This window comes from Megalopta genalis, chromosome 6 (genome assembly GCF_051020955.1).
Source record: "Megalopta genalis isolate 19385.01 chromosome 6, iyMegGena1_principal, whole genome shotgun sequence".
NCBI lineage: Eukaryota > Metazoa > Arthropoda > Insecta > Hymenoptera > Halictidae > Megalopta > Megalopta genalis.
Genome location: NC_135018.1, coordinates 24,237,387 through 24,253,780, shown reverse-complemented (window position 1 = coordinate 24,253,780; position 16,394 = coordinate 24,237,387). Strand labels below are relative to the sequence as shown.

The window sequence follows — 16,394 nt, the reverse complement described above, 5'->3', positions numbered from 1 at the left end:
TCGAAAGAAGCAAAAACTGCCGCATCCCTCATAATATCTGCCCATGTGGTTATACTTCCCATGTGATTATACAACATGTGATTGTGACAAGTATAGGGTGGACAGTTGTTGTGACCATCGGTGAATCTCAACTTTTTTTCTTCCGAAAAACGAACTATAGTGTAGTAAATAACATGACAAAATTTTGTTATGTTACAGTATTACTCGCAATAAATTTTTACCCTTCAAATATTTTCATACTTCAATAAGATTAGAAACTTAGAAATATTTGTAGCTATTACATATTAAATTTAACTAATTTCATTGATAATAGTTTATTGATAATTTTCATAGAATTGATATATGTATGACTAGCTGTACTTTTAATAGGGAATCTGCGAGCGACCGAAACGAAATTTGGAGGGACTATAGGGTAGGGGCAGTAGATGACCTGAAATATAAAATGTTAGCTTCAGAAACAAGTATCTTTGCTGCGTCCGTCGTCAATCAATTTAAGTTCAACAGTCGATAAAGTAGGACTGACACAGTCGCAGCACAAAATTAAAATCTATACCGACATTGCATGGAATGTCTTTTTTCTGTCTCAGGGTTTAAATTACCGACTCTGTAAAAAATAAATACTGTGATGGGCCCGGGGGCCTTAGCACGTATCATCGCCTGATGTTGGGAATTTCCCAGTGTCGATCGGTGGATCTTGGACACTCCTGACAGCGTCGCGACACCCTCACCTAGATCTCAATCGTTGCTGAATTTTGAACAACCCTGTGTCGTCTTGGGCTCCCTGTGATTTGCCGTTTTGTCGTCACCGCCCACTCTAAGCTGGGAAAGTAGGGGGGACCTTTGAGGTGACATTTGAGGAAAATTCTTGATCCTCAAGCAGATAGAAAAAGATTCGCTTGTCGCTTAGAGATCAAAGATAAGTCGTTCGCTTGTGACTCACAGGCAATCATTTGTTATCGTTTTATAGTTGATGTTATTGAATTATAAAATGTTGTTAAAAATCTTGTTTGATTTGTCCTTCTTTATGAAGCTAGCCCTCCGAGGTAGTTACGTTAGTTGTAGCCCAAACAAAATATAAATTGATACATACGATCAAATCAATGTACGTGCATGAAATCAATATCGAAATTCAATCAATATACATATCAAATGGATTCTAGGCTTAGATATAAATATACCGTGAGGGAGAAGAAATAAGAGATAGAGCTTCAAGGAGGGCAATCCAGTACGAAAAGGAAGCAAGAACTTCGAAGAAAAGTTTAATAAGGGAATGTACACGGGAGCTGGAGAGAGAAAGGAAAGAAAAAAGTGAAGGGTCGGGAGAAAGAAAGAACAAAGACATGGGCTTAAATTGAGGTGACAAGAAGAGAAATGGAAAGATAGAGAAAGAGAAAGGGGGAAACAGCGGGAAGGTACTCGACAGAATAAAAGAAAGGAGAAAGAAAAAGAGAAAAGAGGAAGAAAGGAAAGACTAGAAATATCTAGATACTAGAAAACGAAGGCAAAGAATGAGTTTATAGGAAGGTTCAGATGTAGAAATGAATGCAGAGGACAGCATTGGAGAGAAGTGGGCGATAAAACATGTAGGATATGCGAAAGAAAAAAAGAGTCAATGGAACACTTGGTAAGGGGATGTGGTGAAGGAGAAATAGGAATGAGCATAGGAGACCTACTAAATGTTGTCAGAAGAGGGCTGTGAGGGAACTGAAGAGGATCATGAAAAGAAAGAAGAGAACAAAATGCAGGAATTGAGAGGATGGAAGAAGGGGCAGAAGAGACGAGGAAAAAAGACTTGAAGTTACCAAAGAAAATGTGCAAATTATATAGATATGAATAAGATAGATTAGTAATTAATATAAACAAGAAATTCAAAATGCGGAGGATTGAATTCAAAGCTTAGGTCTTTTTAAACCGGAGTTCTGGAGTAATGATTAATGTCAGGTTTAAGTATTATACATATATTATGTTTTATATTGCATATTTTCGGTTCAAGTTTATAATTACGTTATGATTAGCTGCGAGAAAAATTATTACAATGTACATATCTAAGCTACTTTAAGCAGTATAACGTAGTTCGGTCATGTAAGAAGTTTAGGATAAAAATTCAATGTAACCGGAAGAGTTTCAAAATCGAGAAAGATACAGAATAAAGAATTAAATAAAAACTACCTCTTGCAATCCTTGTATTAGACTGGGGGTGGCTTTTGCCGTACAAAATTGTTTCCGTGTTTTGCCATGGAATTAATTAGGGGCTGATTTCCCCAGCAGAGCCAAGGACAATCAAAAGAACTTTTCCAAAAGTTCAATGTCATGGAACATTATTCCGATTTCCGAGTTCACCTGCATCTCTTGGCGTCACAGCGTCATGCGCCCCATCCTGGTCTCGCGTCATCTTTTATTTACCCGGAAAAAGTGCAAGACGTTACATCTGATCGAGTAATGTGTAATTGGATTAAATAATAGATACAAAAATGTATAAAATAAAGAACTGAATTTATAAAAATACTAACTAATTTTTTTAAAACCTAATAAAAACCGGGTTTTCAAATCAAATTCGCCTCTAAGTCGGTATTATAACATTTGTAACACAATTAGTTTGTATGCAAAAATATGTCAATGAAATACATGACTAACTCTAGGGGAGGGCTCGGAATTAAGTGCACGCAACACTTCGATATCGAGGACTACACGCCTCCTGACTCCCATCGCGCGTCTCGCTCACTCGTGGTTGGCAAAATGCTACACGCACACACATAAAGCAACAGGCACACACGCCTGATGTGCTCCGAGCCAAAAGAGGCGACCGCGGGAGAACGAGACGCTACGAGTTAGGAGACGTAGCTCTCGACATCGCCTTGCTCTAGAGGAATGATGAAATAAATAGTAATACAAAAATATTATCTGATGAAGAATTTTGTCTTTCATTTAAAAAAAAAAAAATTTTCATAAAATGTTGTAACAAAAGTCATATGGTTAGGAAGCGAACTAATGTCTGATTAATAATATATGTATGTATATGTAAAACTACCGCGATTAAACAGAACTATTGAAAGAACGTTCGAAATATTCAAGTATAACCCATTCTGTACTTACATTATATTAATGTAATTGGTAAAATCTGCACAATATTTTTCTAACATATACTTATTGAATGAAAAAAGCATCCTGGTAAAAATGTCCAAAAAGTGGGTTTTTATTTTGTTTGAGCTACAAAGCGCCCGGCTTAAAAATATTAAAAAATTGAGAACAATACTTATGATAACGTTTTATTGTTGAATAAAAATTGGAGGTGTGTGCCTCTTAAACTTCCATATAAAATCGGTACTCTAATCAATAATCTTGAGATCAAACAAATATATAAGTTAAATAGCATTTTTTACTAGGATTTTTGTAAATTACATATTGTAGTATATTTTAAAGACTTATAATTGTTATGGAATACTTTAATTTCTTATAAAAATTTGGAATAAAATTTTTGTTTGAAAAATTGTATTTTTTTCAGACGCATTATTTTACGAAACTTTTTCCAAGATGCGTATGAACAAAAATAATTGCTTCCCAGTAATATTTAAAATATGCATATATTTAGTCTCAATTTGATCGTTATTCACTAGAATAGTTAAAAAAATAGAATAATTAAAATTAGTTTAAAAATTTTTCATATAACATTTTGTCATCATTTTATTAGCAGCAAAAGAAGCATACGTGAACATGTAATAAATAAAAGAAGAATAGATCAATAATTTATCCCTTTTATTTGTTGATACATACAAATATATAATATACTTTTATTCATCAAATTATCCTATAAATGTGTATGAAAACATTGGGAGAAGATTTGTACTATTCAGCTTCTAAAATAAAATTTTCTCTTAATACTCTTCATACAATTTAATAATTATTTTCAATTCTTTATATATTTATTGAGCATGAAAGAGGACAAATATAATTTGTATCATCATAATGCTTCCTTATGCTGCTTTATTAGTACAGAAATTAGTGGTTTTACAGAAATTTTAAGAAAATATATAAATGTTATGTTTATACATTACTGACGATTAAATTTGTATCTTAGTGTATGTACATACACTTGCACTCTAATGTATTCTTATTCCTCATGTTTGGTTTATTTTGATACTACTTAAATTGACAATATCTTAAGTTGAATTTATACTTTCATGTCATTTCAGTTTGATTGTTTTCTTCTTTTAGTAAAAAATGTTTATTTATTGATTAGACACGATTTAAATATAAATTTCGGTAAAACATTTCATATACAAATAAAATCAGATTTTTGGTGACTAGAATATCTTTACATTTCATACACCCATTCTTTATATACTTATATGCAACAGTACATAATAAAAATTATAAATGTTACATTAAAATTAACATTGGACTTTGGTTTGTAGCATCCTTTACCATTGTTTTTGTTCCAAAAAATAAATCAGTATTAAATACCTCTGTTAACTGCACAAGTTGTAAGTAGTGTAATTCATCTTACTAACACACAAATTCAGACCTCTGTTATTAATAAAACATTTATCAATTCCACTTCTATATTCACTGAAACATCATATATACATAGGATAAATTTGAATGTCTTCCATAAACTGCCTACATTGTTCTATTTTCTTAAAAAAATCAAGATTGTGATTAAATAGTTAGTTGTTAGAATAAATTGCAGATTTATAACAGCTTAATTACAACGTATAACGAGAAAAATTTTAGGTGTAAGTAATGTATGTTGGAATAATAGAATAAAGTTTTTATTTACATTGTAATACTGCAAAAAAGTTATAAGTATCGATATTAAAAAATTGTATAATATTTAAAAAGAAGATTGTACATTATTTTGCCTTCATTGTATAAAATATGAAAATCTACACTTGTTAAAACTGTTATGAAATGTAAACCAACTGGTCTTTAAAACGTCTAAGAAATTATTAATAAGACTTTTTCACACTTTGATTCATATGTAAGGAATAAATGAACGTGCACAATAAATACACACATAATAACTGTAAAATAAATGCACTACTTACAATAAATGCAAAGTGTGTATATCATTATTACATTACACACTTTAGTGCTTTTCTTCAGCTTAATAATGAATGTGTAGCGTTTATGTACGTATGTATGTAATATAAAAAAGGTCCTTTTGACAAAGGCTTAAATGTGACATTAAACTGCATTATTAATGTCTTGAGTTGTATTCGAAGTATCAATGTAAAAAGTTGTTTTATATGGGAACTATAAATGTATTGTATGTGTATTACATCCTCAACTAAAGCCTTAATTTATAAGACCTTTTCCAATAAAAATGCGAAAAATAATATTACTACGTTTAAGAACGTGTAGCAAATGTAGTAAAGCAAACATCTTCCGACACACTTTATACTTCAATCATCTGTGTATTATATGTCTTTTAAAAGAAGACAGCTAAAGTCATAATAATTGTCCATTCCATTACTATTTCTTCAGACTAGCAACATTGGAGTGGAGTGAACAGCTGCCACAATTTCAGCTATTTTCTTTCGTGAAACTTATAATTATTCTGTTAGACTGTGTACATACTGAAATATGTTAGGAGAAACAATCAATGTTACCTCATTATCAAAGGTTGCTTGATTGAAATTTAGAGCATGTTATCTACTATGCTACAGTATGTACACTCAGCAAGCATTATTTATGCCTCATTCTTAATTCACTTTTACTTATACTAAACATTTTTCATTTTAAATATGATGACATACCTTTAATTCACTTTTAAATTTATGTTGAGTACAAATATGAACAATGTATGTTAATTTAATATCTGTTGTATAAATTTGAAAGCATATGGCACACATGTCCTACCTTTCTATATTTCTAAGCTTTTATCTTTCAAATATAAAAAAATAGCATGTTCACTAGCGGAGGAATATTTGTTAATCAACATCACACTGTTCTTTTCATTGAGACTATTCATAGAGAGCATGTAATATCTATGAAATTAATGTTTTAAATATTAGTAATCAATGTGAACAAAATGTATTATAATATAAAAGTTGTAGTCGTAAAAATAAAATATAAGTAACTTTAGCATAAAAAAGAGACTGAAGAAATTGTTGAGGGTTCTGTCTCCATGCAACTCATTCATAAAGAAAGTTGTAATGCAGAGAATAAGACCGAGTTTAGCGTCGGCAAATTTTCTATGGCAACAGTGTAGGTTTGTAGATAAAGATGGAAAAACGTTTGAAATAACCTTTGAAATCAGTTGAAGCAATTTTTCAGAGAAAATATTATATCTTTTTAAGAAGAAATGATATCCACACACATGAAAACCTTCAAAAAATGGTATGCATCAGGGAGATTCCGCCACAGAAGTATGTGGTTGTTAATGAGCATGTGAAGTGAGAAGAGCATAATGGTGTCTTGTAAAATTTCACTCTGCACCAAGAGCTTTAAAATATGTTAGGACTATGTATGATAATCAGAGTGAAGGTACTCTGGAAGACTTTAAAAGTCGTGCAAAAAAAATAAAAGAAGAAATAACTATACTTAGTTAAAGAGGTTTGTTGTGCGTTGAGCGGTAGAGAAGAATATGTAAAAGTATATGAAATGTATATGAATCATAGATTTAGATAATTACATGAACAAATCGTTTGGATGGTAAAACGAACATAAAAGCAAATATTAAAGTGTATGCGAATACGACATAATTGGTAATACAACAATAACCGTTTTTCTGTTGACATGAGATAGATTTAACATGATGGCTAGACAAATCATGTGTCTAATAGAGAGAAAACATGTAAAGAGGTTCAAAAGTAAATGCAAATTTCTGTTTAGAAAAACAGAGTGGGATAAATATATAAAAATACAACGAAAAGTACCCAAAATTGGTGTAATTACAGTATGCAACACATACCACTTTGTATGTGGATCTAAGAACAAACCAAAGAAGAAATACGTCGATTAACATTGAAAGTTGTCGGTTGGTGCCAGATCTTATGTAACAAGAAAAGAAATGGAAAAATTTAACGAACAACATTCTTTCACCAATAATCTGTGATACACAAACAAATTTGAGTCATTATGCGTTGCTTGGAGACATAATATCTAAAACAAATAAAACAAGACAAAACATTCATTGTATACAGTGTACCCATTGATCACACTAAAATACATTACGTTTCATTTCATTATGAAGATCAATATAAATTAGTTCTATAAATGTGAAAATGGTAGATTAAAAAAGTCATAATATTCTTTAAAATAAATTGTGCTACGTTTTCCAGTTTGTGGGCATACTTTGCACCATATGTTTATCCTTACAGAGTCTAACATATATTTTGATTATTACTTTTACAATGCAGTCTCAGTTTCTATGAGAAATAATTTAGGGCCCTTAATTGATAATTAGACTGCAGCAGCGCAACAATCTGTAAAACTGTATCTGTTACATGCAACAATAGAGATACGATATAAGATATAAATGTTTAAATGTTCTTCAATGAATTCCATTTAGAACACTGTTATTCAGCACATAGTCAAAATCAAATAAATATTAACATACGCGTAATACAAATGTCTGTATTATGTTGGAATAATGAAATGTTCAAATTCTAGACAATAGAGTGTGTCATATGAAGCTATTAGGTTTGTTCATAAAAAGTCATATGAATGTTTTTTGGCAGTATTTTGTACATAAATGTATCTCCTTTCTATTATAACACGAAGAAATATTACAATCGTAACATTTATAGAACATTTTAATGTAAGTAAAAAATATTTCCTGTCAGAAGAGATTCTTCAATTCCTTTACACTTTTTCTATGCTTACTAATGAAACAGACTATTAAGATACATACATGTATTGTCTAGAACTGACATAAAAAGTGCTCATATTATTAATTTGATTTTTTCGTTGCTATGGCACTATATGTTTAAATAATCCTAAATACTATTTTACATTTTTCATCAAAATTTTGAGTGTATTGATTGTAATATCTATCATGTGTGTATTAAAATGAATGTTTCTACTATTATAAATGTAAAAAGTTTAGTCTGGCAGCTTTCATGATTTAACCATTGAGATTTGTTTGTTCCAATATTGACTGAACCACAGCACTGCAAAATTAAGAGATTACAAGGTATGACAACAGTAAATTAAAGTTGTCATTTTATAAAAATAAAAAGTTTATATGTAAATAGATATGTATACAACTTTACATTTCATCTTAACGTTCTGACTAGTAGGTCAATATATAAAATTATGTTAGAAATGCTACAAACCCCACATATGTAAATTCATAGTAAATTCAACTTGTTTCAATGCAATAAGTAAAATAGTTAAAAATGATCATAATATACTTTCTCGTTGTCTAAGGTTTTTAGTCTTATGTTAGTTTTGCAGCTTATATTAAAGTAAACAAGCTGTCAATTGTACTTTATATATAATGTAGTGAACTACAGCTGCCAGAGAAATTCATGAAAATGCATGGGTTACTATCTCCATTTCAAAACATTCATATTCTCTTTTCCTCCTTTATGACAAAATTAATTTCAGTCTGTCAGTTTACATATGGCTTTACCTACGTTGATTAATGCCTGCTCATTTAATATTTATAACATAATGCATCTTCTCTGTCTGCGTTTTTGAGGTTCAGGTCTTAAAACAGCACGAACAGCTTCATCAAATACTTGTTTCAGGCCACGTTGTGTCAATGCAGAACATTCCATATATTTTACTGCACGAATCTGCCAATTTCATTTTAAATTAGTATTAAGAAGCATGACAATTTGGAAAAAAAATATTATAGTCTATAATATTCAATTATTCCCCTCAGAATTTGCTATAACCACTACACACACTGTTCAAAACCGTTCTAACCTTATTTGCCAGTTTTTGTCCTTGTTCACGTTTTATAGCACTAAGACCTTGTTCAGCTAAGGCAGTAAGTGTCTCACGATCATCTCGTAAATCTATTTTGGTTCCGACAAGTATCATTGGAGCATCTGGGCAATGATGTTTTATCTCTGGATACCATTTACTGGTAACATTTTCGAAAGATGATGGGCTTGTTACTGAGAAACAAATTAGAAACACATCAGTCTGTGGATATGAAAGTGGACGCAGCCTATCATAATCTTCTTGTCCTGCTGTATCCCAAAGTCCTAAACTAACAGGTATTCCATCCACAACCATGGGTGCTGAATAATTGTCAAATCTGCATAATACAACAAATATTATATTCAAGAATATGATCAGTACAATTAAATTATAGAACATCAGAAAATTATATACTAGTAAATTATAATAAGATAATAATTATAATAAATGATAATAAAAAGTTAAAAAGTAATTTATTACATAATAGCGTTTATTTTGTTTGAATAACTATGTATTTAAATAAAATCTTAGAAGTCCTTAGAACGGAAAGACAGATATAAAAATATATTGCAGAATGGATTACTTCCTGTAAGTAGTGGAAGGGTGTCCAATACTGCTTCACTATTATTAGCCACCCTATTTCACTACTCCAAGAAAGAAGTGGGTAATAAAAAAATTGTAAAAACATGATATTCATAAAGGCATACAAAATAATACTTTCCTGAATAACTTTGACTCAAATTTTGTATTCTAAAGATATCGTATTATCACAAATGATACAGTAATGAGTAAATTCACATAACAATAGTACTCACACTGTGGGCACATATTCTCCTGGAAAACTATCTGTTGTATATGATATTAACATACATGTTTTTCCTACTGTTCCATCTCCTACCACCACACATTTGATTGGTCTACCTGAGCTCATGTTTCCAAGACTGGAGTAACAAATAAATCTTGTTATTTCCTTATTGTAATACTTAAGTGACTTTTATAATATTTTAAACTAAAAAGTATTAAGAGTCAATTTTAAACTGCAGAAATCAAAAGCAATATCTACATCGTTGATTATTAATTACATTTCTAAAAAATGTATAACTTAATAATTCGATCAAATGTAATTACTTTTAACTTATAATGAAATAATCGTCAATTACAATCGTACAGTTCATGAAAAATATATATTTATGTTTTTTAAAACAAAAATATTTTTCGTATCTATGTTTCGTATTTATGTTAACACAACACATATCATTAAAGTCATATAAGTCCGTCAAGTGATTCAAGACAGATCAAACGATGCACGTTTCAAATTTGTAGGTTAGCCACAAGAGTAATTCAGTTCTGACTTAATTGAAGGGCTCGCCCTTCAATTTCGGGTTACTTGCTTGATATGTAATTGGTAAATAAGAATAATCAGTCATTATTTAATCACTCACCAAATATGAACAAATGTTCGATTAGAAAAAAAACACTATTTCAACGCGATTTCGGTGTTGTATATATAATTAGATTTTCTTCAAAAAATTAGAAAACCGGGTGCCATGACGGTATTGCGGTTTTTGGCACTAAAACGGACGTAGCCTTCGCTTGGTGACAGATGTTCGACAATACTCTTCCTTCCCCTTCTACCAGAAACAATTATTATTCAGAAATGATGAATGGCGACATCTGTCGAATCAAGAATTTCTGCTGTGCGCATAACCTGTGCGTGCCTGTGCATGATCTGTCTGCGTTGTGCTTTTTGCTGATAGCAAGGTGCCATATATCTTATAAGAATATTGAAAATGTTAAAAACCTAATCAATTGTAATTATCATTATTGCAACTATAAATCATCTATTCAAAGTATTGTTTCATTAATTGCGATTCTCTATGATTGTTATGAGAATCAGCATTTAGTATTAGCATTTAATTTGATTGGTTATTGAAAAACAGAACTGTGAAATATATAAAAGTATGTGTAAAGTTTGTTCAACGCTATCGGACATATAAAAAATGTTTTTAAAATGTTAATAATAACTACAATATTAAAGCTATTATTATTTTTAGGGTGTGTAGTATTATAAAAACAAATTTTAATAATGCTTTTGTAATAAAATGATAGATTTAATTTCATCAAAAAACAATGTTTTTATATGGAGTGCTGAAGGTAATTTGTTTTACATTTTTAGAGAACATATTGTATCATGTAAGTGTAGACATATATTAATTATGCTTACCTTTTAGATTGGTTAAAACTTCGAAAACATCATAGAATTGTTGGTGAATTAATAGGTTGCCTTCCTAAAAAACCTAGGCAAGATATACTTTCGGGTCTTCCATTACTTCTACAACCAGAAGAAGTATCTCTTTTGCTTGAAAAAAACATAGCCCAGCTCATTTATTATCCGTGTCTTCAAAAACCACCAACTGAATCATTAAAACAAGCTTTTGAAAAATATAGAAACACATTATTTGTAGAACAAGAAGAATGTTTAAGGAATGAGAGAAAAAAACAGGTTCCCAAAATAATTTTTCTTAGAATTGATTTTCAATTATATAGCATTCTATGTATAAGAGTTTTGTAAAATTTGTCGCATGTTCTTACAGGTAATCAGTATGATGGATAAGATTGTAGAGGGAAAGAAACGAAAAATACTTGGAATACAAACAAGGAAGAAAAAAGCGAAAAAGCCATTAGATCCAAAAATGGAAGAAGCTCTTAACAATATTGAAATAAATAGACAAGAATTGTTGGAAGAGGAAATGGCAAAAATACCTAAACTAGATAAGACTGATGCTCTCATTCAAACTCATACAGGTATGTGTGTAGTATTTATATTAATAATAAAGGTCATGGATATTTATACACTTTTATTTGCTATAAATGTATGAAACTACTAGAATCTTACAAGAACATGTCTTGAAAACTAATAATGTATGCATAAAATAATACATTTTGTGAAGTACATGTTCTCAGTATATTAATAGTATATTCTTAGTATATCCATGGACAAATAAAGATGAAGTTGAAATAGTAGAATGGAAGTATCCTAGCAATCCTAAAGAACAACTTCGATATTATACCTATAAGGATCTTTGGGAAAAGGGATACTTCGTAACAAGTGGTGAGAAATTTGGAGGAGATTTTTTAGTATACCCTGGTATGTAATAAAAAACATTGTTCTATCTCACTATTTAAATATTGCTACAAGATAAAGAGAAAGATTTGAAGTTCCTAAATTTACAGGTGACCCTATTATGTTCCATTCTCAGTTTATAGTCCACTGCAAGGACAGAAATGAAGAATTTCCAATAACCGAACTTTCAGCTCAATGTCGTATTGCATGGCATGTTCGAAAAACACGTGTATACGCATTTTTCTCTAGGGATCAAAATAATATTATATATCAATCATTTCAGTGGGCAGAAAGTAAAATACTTGAAAATGGATAATATTCTTCAGTTTGGTACAATTTTGTAAAAGAAATAAAGTATGAGAATTTTATCGTTTTTATATTGTTATATATTTACACCTCTTAATTTGGAACTAAGTGTAACTTTAATCAAAAGATTTCATTTCAAACAGTTTCTATTACCACAAATTTGTCATGTTGCTTCTGAGGGATAACGTTAAAATGTTTCTTATATATAACACTTTCCTCTCTACCTGCATAGTTCATTAGAGCCCAGGAATGAGTGTTGTTCGGATTAATTTTTTCACATGTGACCATTACTTTTCCAGGTTCTAAAGCATATAATGTCCCATTTCTACCCATACCGACCTATAAATAAATCATATATGAAACATAAATTCTTATAGTTTAACAAAAATATTAATAATACTTCTGACATTTCATAATTCATTTATAGAAATATGTATTATGTAAGTACAACAAAACATACATATAGTCCTGGATGAAACCTGGGTCGAAGTTGTGTGGCTAATAGCTGACCTTTCTGGACAGACCATCCATCTTGAACTTTCCATCCTCTATGTTTTGGTTTTGGATGACCAGGTTTAATTCTTGTGCTGCCACTGGATTTCTTTGATGCGTATCTTACACATGCTGTTAAGCATTTCTTATGTTGAAATTTATTAATTACACAAAATACGTTACAAAAATAATTACAAACCTAAATTAGTAGTAGAAGGAATTACAAAAGACTTTGTATTTTGGAGACCATTACTAAGCAAATGTGTTAAAAGAGACATATCTGAAATACAATAGTATATTTGTTTGTTTACTTAAATATATCATAACCTCTTATAAATAATCAAAGATATTTTCGTAAAAGTCACTTAAATTAAAATCTCTAACAATTTTAATTTAATATTTACTATCATTACATTCGGTTAATATAAATATGAAGAAGAGTATAAGCTACTGCATAAATACAAAAGACAGTACCTTTGATGTTCCTTTCTAAGACTTTCTGTTTGGAATTTGCGAGTGAGTGATGCATGGAAGACATCACAAATGTGATTGGATAATGCCACTGGTAATTCACTGGTATCAGCCAATCACACCGAAGAGAACGGACAAGCTCCGTTATAGACTTGAATTGGAATACCGGCAGCGAATTCTTGTACCATTTTGTTTAATCTAAAATAATTTATTTCTAATAGTTTTGGATTTTGATTGATCACTGGTTTATCCTTTATTTTCCGTGCTCTATCTGCATATCTTAATTTACTAAGAGTTTTTATTGTATGAATGATATTCATAATTGAGATATAACATTTCCAAACGCCAATAAACTCTTATTTATGTTAATACCTTTCTTAAATCTTCCTCCTGTTGTAAATCCACTAAATATATTGTAAATAGAGCATGACTATGGCTACTCTAAGCATTCATAGCTTGTGGCACCAATCACATGACCTAGAGATACTTGAGTTAAGCACTGGTGTTTCTGATGCATTTCTAACTCTTTTTTTTAACCACTCCAGGAACTTGAATATTTTTATCATTATCTTCAATATTAACAACAGATCGATCTCGTTATTTACCAGCCAAGAGATCATACAATGGTTCTTGGTAACTTTAATTTGTTTTTAATTCAATTATCTGAAATACAGCATACTTAATACTCTTGGCATTACACCTGTATCTTCTGTTTCAATATAATTTACACCTATATCTTTTGTTTCAATGTAATTTACACCTGTATCTTCTGTTTCGATGTAATTTGCACTCATCAAGTGAGTTTTACCACTTTCTATTTGGCCATAAGCTAATATAGTCACATTATATCCTATAAGATGATATACATATAATTATTTTACATAATCATGTCTCTGAAAATCTTCAAGTAATTTTACTTTTAAAAATATTTTCCATCCTTCCTTTGTTAGCACGCTTTAACTATAAGTAATGTTTGTATATTTTAGACTTTTAATTAATCTACATATGATTGTTGTATGACTGGACACTATATTTGTAAGTATAATAATAAATACATTTTATGTAGTATTTCATATGTATACCAAGAAAATCATTTCATATTGTATTCATTTTACAACTCTTTGTTATTATATAATAAAAATAAATATATTCACAATTTTTTATAGAAATGAAACTGAACACTTTGTTTTAATAAAATATTCTATAAATTATGAAATTAATGTTTGGACAATTAAAATAGAAATTAATGACATTTAATAACACAAGATGACAATAATTTTAGACTGTTCATTCAGCTCCTTGCCTCTCGTATTCGCTCTTATACTGGATTCATGCAACACCTAAAATAATCTTAAAACAAACAAATAACTACGCATTAAGCAATTTTATATTTCATTACATACTTTCTTGCGAAATTAAACTATTAAAAATAAAAAATTATTCATGTAGATTATTAAAAAAAAAGATGTCAATATAAGTATAGTAATTTTTTATGTACATCTTTAGTGTATGCACTATAGGAAACAAACTACCTATGTATGTGTGGAGGGAGCACGCATATCATTGGTCGTTCGTAAGTATCGTTTAATAGAAAAGCCTGTTCCTAGGTCCTAGGATATTTAGTGCAGCTACTTATCGAGCGATTAATGTTGACTAAGTAGTGTAGTACAGTAATTCAAATATTGAGTTCTTAATACACTTATAATGAAATGAATAAAGTAGACTAAAGGAGAATATACCAGAGAAATTGTGTTGAAATAAAAACTATCCTAGTAACCAGTAAGTGCGCGAAAATGGAATTAAATAAACCAAGTACAAGTAGTGTGAATGTCAGCAAACAGAAAATATGTAAAAATTTGACATTGCAACAAAAATTAGAAGCAGTGAAAAAGAAGGATGCAGGAATCCCTACAAGTAAAATAGCAGTGGAATATAATGTAAATGATAGTGCAGTAAGGAGGTGGGTGCGTAATAGGGACAAATTGGAAAAATACAGTATTTCTTCCAAATCAAAGCGTATACGACTATCTCCTGTTGAAAAAGTTAATGAAGCATTAACTGCTTGGTATCATGATGAAAAGAAAAGAAACAACACAATCACTGTGATACAAGTGAAAGGTATTTTCTTTGCAGTTCATACAAAATTAAAAGATATAATATAAATGTTTTAGTTTTATATTAAAATCTATTAAATAAATTTTTTTCCAATAAAGTAAGTTTGCTTTAATTGTAAAACAAATTTTTTCAGCAAAAGCCCTAGAATTTTTTAAACAATTTGGTGACACAGGAACGTTTAAAGCAAGTGATGGATGGTTACGAACTTGGAAACAGAGAAATGGCATTTGTTTTATTACAAATTTTGAGGACCAGTTATCTGCAAATACTGAAAGAGCTAATAAGTTTAAGGATGAAGTTTTAGATTTAATACAAACAGAACAATTAACATTAAATCAAATATTTAATGCTAATGAAACTGGACTTTATTTTAAAATGATGCCTAATAGATCATTAGATCTCAAAATGGAGCATACAGCTCCAGGATACAAAAAAGTTGAGGATAGATTGACTATTATGACATGCTGCAATGCGAACGGGTCATTGAAAATGCCATTACTAGTTGTTGGGCAGTATGAATTATCACAAGTACTGAAAAAATGTACACCACAAATGTTGCCTGTATCATATACAAATCAAAGAAATACTTGGATAAGTGTTGCCATTTTTGAAAGATGGTTTAAAGAACAGTTTGTACCTCATGTTTGCAATTTTTTAAGATCAAAAAGTTTACCAGAAAAAGCTATTTTATTGGTGGGTAATGGTAGGACATATTCATCAACAAATATTTTAACTGTTGATGGAATTAAAGCAATATTTTTTCCACCCAATGTAGCATCACTTATTCAACCTCTTGATCATGTTATAGAAGCAGTAAGACGAAGATATAAAACAAAATTGTTAACATTTGTGATAAATATGCAACATGATGGAATGGAATATGATGAAGTAATAAATTCATTTAATATTAAAAATGCTATCGATTTAATCAGTAATGCTTGGGAAGATATAACAGAGCAAACAATTTTTAATTGTTGGAAACAATTATTAAACATGCCATGTGATGAAA

At 30.0% G+C, this 16,394-nt stretch overlaps 4 protein-coding genes across 8 annotated transcripts; 2 read left to right on the top strand and 2 right to left on the bottom strand.

Annotated features, from left to right (window-relative positions):
- Positions 1–298: 298 nt before the first annotated feature.
- Positions 299–10,513, bottom strand: Mtl (Rac family small GTPase Mtl). Of its 4 annotated transcripts, XR_004490648.2 has the most exons (6): positions 10,320–10,513; positions 9,693–9,818; positions 8,878–9,214; positions 8,583–8,744; positions 2,170–2,392; positions 299–819 (listed from the first exon to the last, which is right to left on the bottom strand). XR_004490648.2 is itself a non-coding variant. In XM_033473889.2 (5 exons), exons 2-4 carry the CDS (start codon positions 9,806–9,808, stop codon positions 8,610–8,612), a joined length of 588 nt encoding a protein of 195 aa, XP_033329780.1. In that variant the 5' UTR covers positions 9,809–9,818; positions 10,320–10,513; the 3' UTR covers positions 1,943–2,392; positions 8,583–8,609. The 4 variants fall into 4 exon arrangements, 3 of the variants coding, with proteins under 3 accessions (XP_033329780.1, XP_033329779.1, XP_033329778.1); XM_033473889.2 differs by lacking the exon at positions 299–819 and having other exon boundaries at positions 1,943–2,392; XM_033473888.2 differs by lacking the exons at positions 299–819; positions 2,170–2,392 and adding an exon at positions 3,965–8,114.
- A 58-nt stretch (positions 10,514–10,571) lies between these two features.
- Tsen34 (tRNA splicing endonuclease subunit 34) lies at positions 10,572–12,374 on the top strand. 2 transcript variants are annotated; one of them, XM_033473886.2, is made up of 6 exons: positions 10,572–10,836; positions 10,932–11,031; positions 11,109–11,380; positions 11,472–11,682; positions 11,864–12,025; positions 12,112–12,374. In XM_033473886.2, exons 2-6 carry the CDS (start codon positions 10,980–10,982, stop codon positions 12,315–12,317), a joined length of 903 nt encoding a protein of 300 aa, XP_033329777.2. In that variant the 5' UTR covers positions 10,572–10,836; positions 10,932–10,979; the 3' UTR covers positions 12,318–12,374. The 2 variants fall into 2 exon arrangements, with proteins under 2 accessions (XP_033329777.2, XP_076379068.1); XM_076522953.1 differs by having other exon boundaries at positions 10,572–11,031.
- Positions 12,361–13,415, bottom strand: mRpL27 (mitochondrial ribosomal protein L27). The gene is made up of 4 exons (XM_033473891.2): positions 13,274–13,415; positions 12,999–13,079; positions 12,768–12,931; positions 12,361–12,646 (listed from the first exon to the last, which is right to left on the bottom strand). Exons 1-4 carry the CDS (start codon positions 13,335–13,337, stop codon positions 12,443–12,445), a joined length of 513 nt encoding a protein of 170 aa, XP_033329782.2. The 5' UTR covers positions 13,338–13,415; the 3' UTR covers positions 12,361–12,442.
- Positions 13,416–13,633: 218 nt separating this feature from the next.
- On the top strand, positions 13,634–16,331 carry LOC117222271 (jerky protein homolog-like). The gene is made up of 3 exons (XM_076522954.1): positions 13,634–15,388; positions 15,519–16,078; positions 16,194–16,331. The coding sequence occupies exons 1-3, from the start codon at positions 15,064–15,066 to the stop codon at positions 16,200–16,202; spliced, it is 894 nt and encodes a 297-aa protein (XP_076379069.1). The 5' UTR covers positions 13,634–15,063; the 3' UTR covers positions 16,203–16,331.
- The last annotated feature ends 63 nt before the right edge of the window (positions 16,332–16,394 follow it).

Excerpts from the sequence above, each read along its gene's own strand:
- Mtl (XM_033473889.2), bottom strand. The coding sequence starts at position 9,808 with ATGAGCTCAGGTAGACCAATCAAATGTGTGGTGGTAGGAGATGGAACA. Across the intron at positions 9,215-9,692 it reads GGAGAATATGTGCCCACAGT|ATTTGACAATTATTCAGCAC; the intron begins GTGAGTACTATT and ends TGTATTATGCAG. Across the intron at positions 8,745-8,877 it reads GACAAAAACTGGCAAATAAG|ATTCGTGCAGTAAAATATAT; the intron begins GTTAGAACGGTT and ends TGAAATTGGCAG.
- Tsen34 (XM_033473886.2), top strand. The coding sequence starts at position 10,980 with ATGATAGATTTAATTTCATCAAAAAACAATGTTTTTATATGGAGTGCT. Across the intron at positions 11,032-11,108 it reads TTTTATATGGAGTGCTGAAG|ATTGGTTAAAACTTCGAAAA; the intron begins GTAATTTGTTTT and ends CTTACCTTTTAG. Across the intron at positions 11,683-11,863 it reads TCTCATTCAAACTCATACAG|TATATCCATGGACAAATAAA; the intron begins GTATGTGTGTAG and ends GTATATTCTTAG.
- LOC117222271 (XM_076522954.1), top strand. The coding sequence starts at position 15,064 with ATGGAATTAAATAAACCAAGTACAAGTAGTGTGAATGTCAGCAAACAG. Across the intron at positions 15,389-15,518 it reads CACTGTGATACAAGTGAAAG|CAAAAGCCCTAGAATTTTTT; the intron begins GTATTTTCTTTG and ends AAATTTTTTCAG.
- mRpL27 (XM_033473891.2), bottom strand. The coding sequence starts at position 13,337 with ATGTCTTCCATGCATCACTCACTCGCAAATTCCAAACAGAAAGTCTTA. Across the intron at positions 12,932-12,998 it reads TCCTTCTACTACTAATTTAG|CATGTGTAAGATACGCATCA; the intron begins GTTTGTAATTAT and ends AATGCTTAACAG. Across the intron at positions 12,647-12,767 it reads GGTTTCATCCAGGACTATAT|GTCGGTATGGGTAGAAATGG; the intron begins GTATGTTTTGTT and ends ATTTATTTATAG.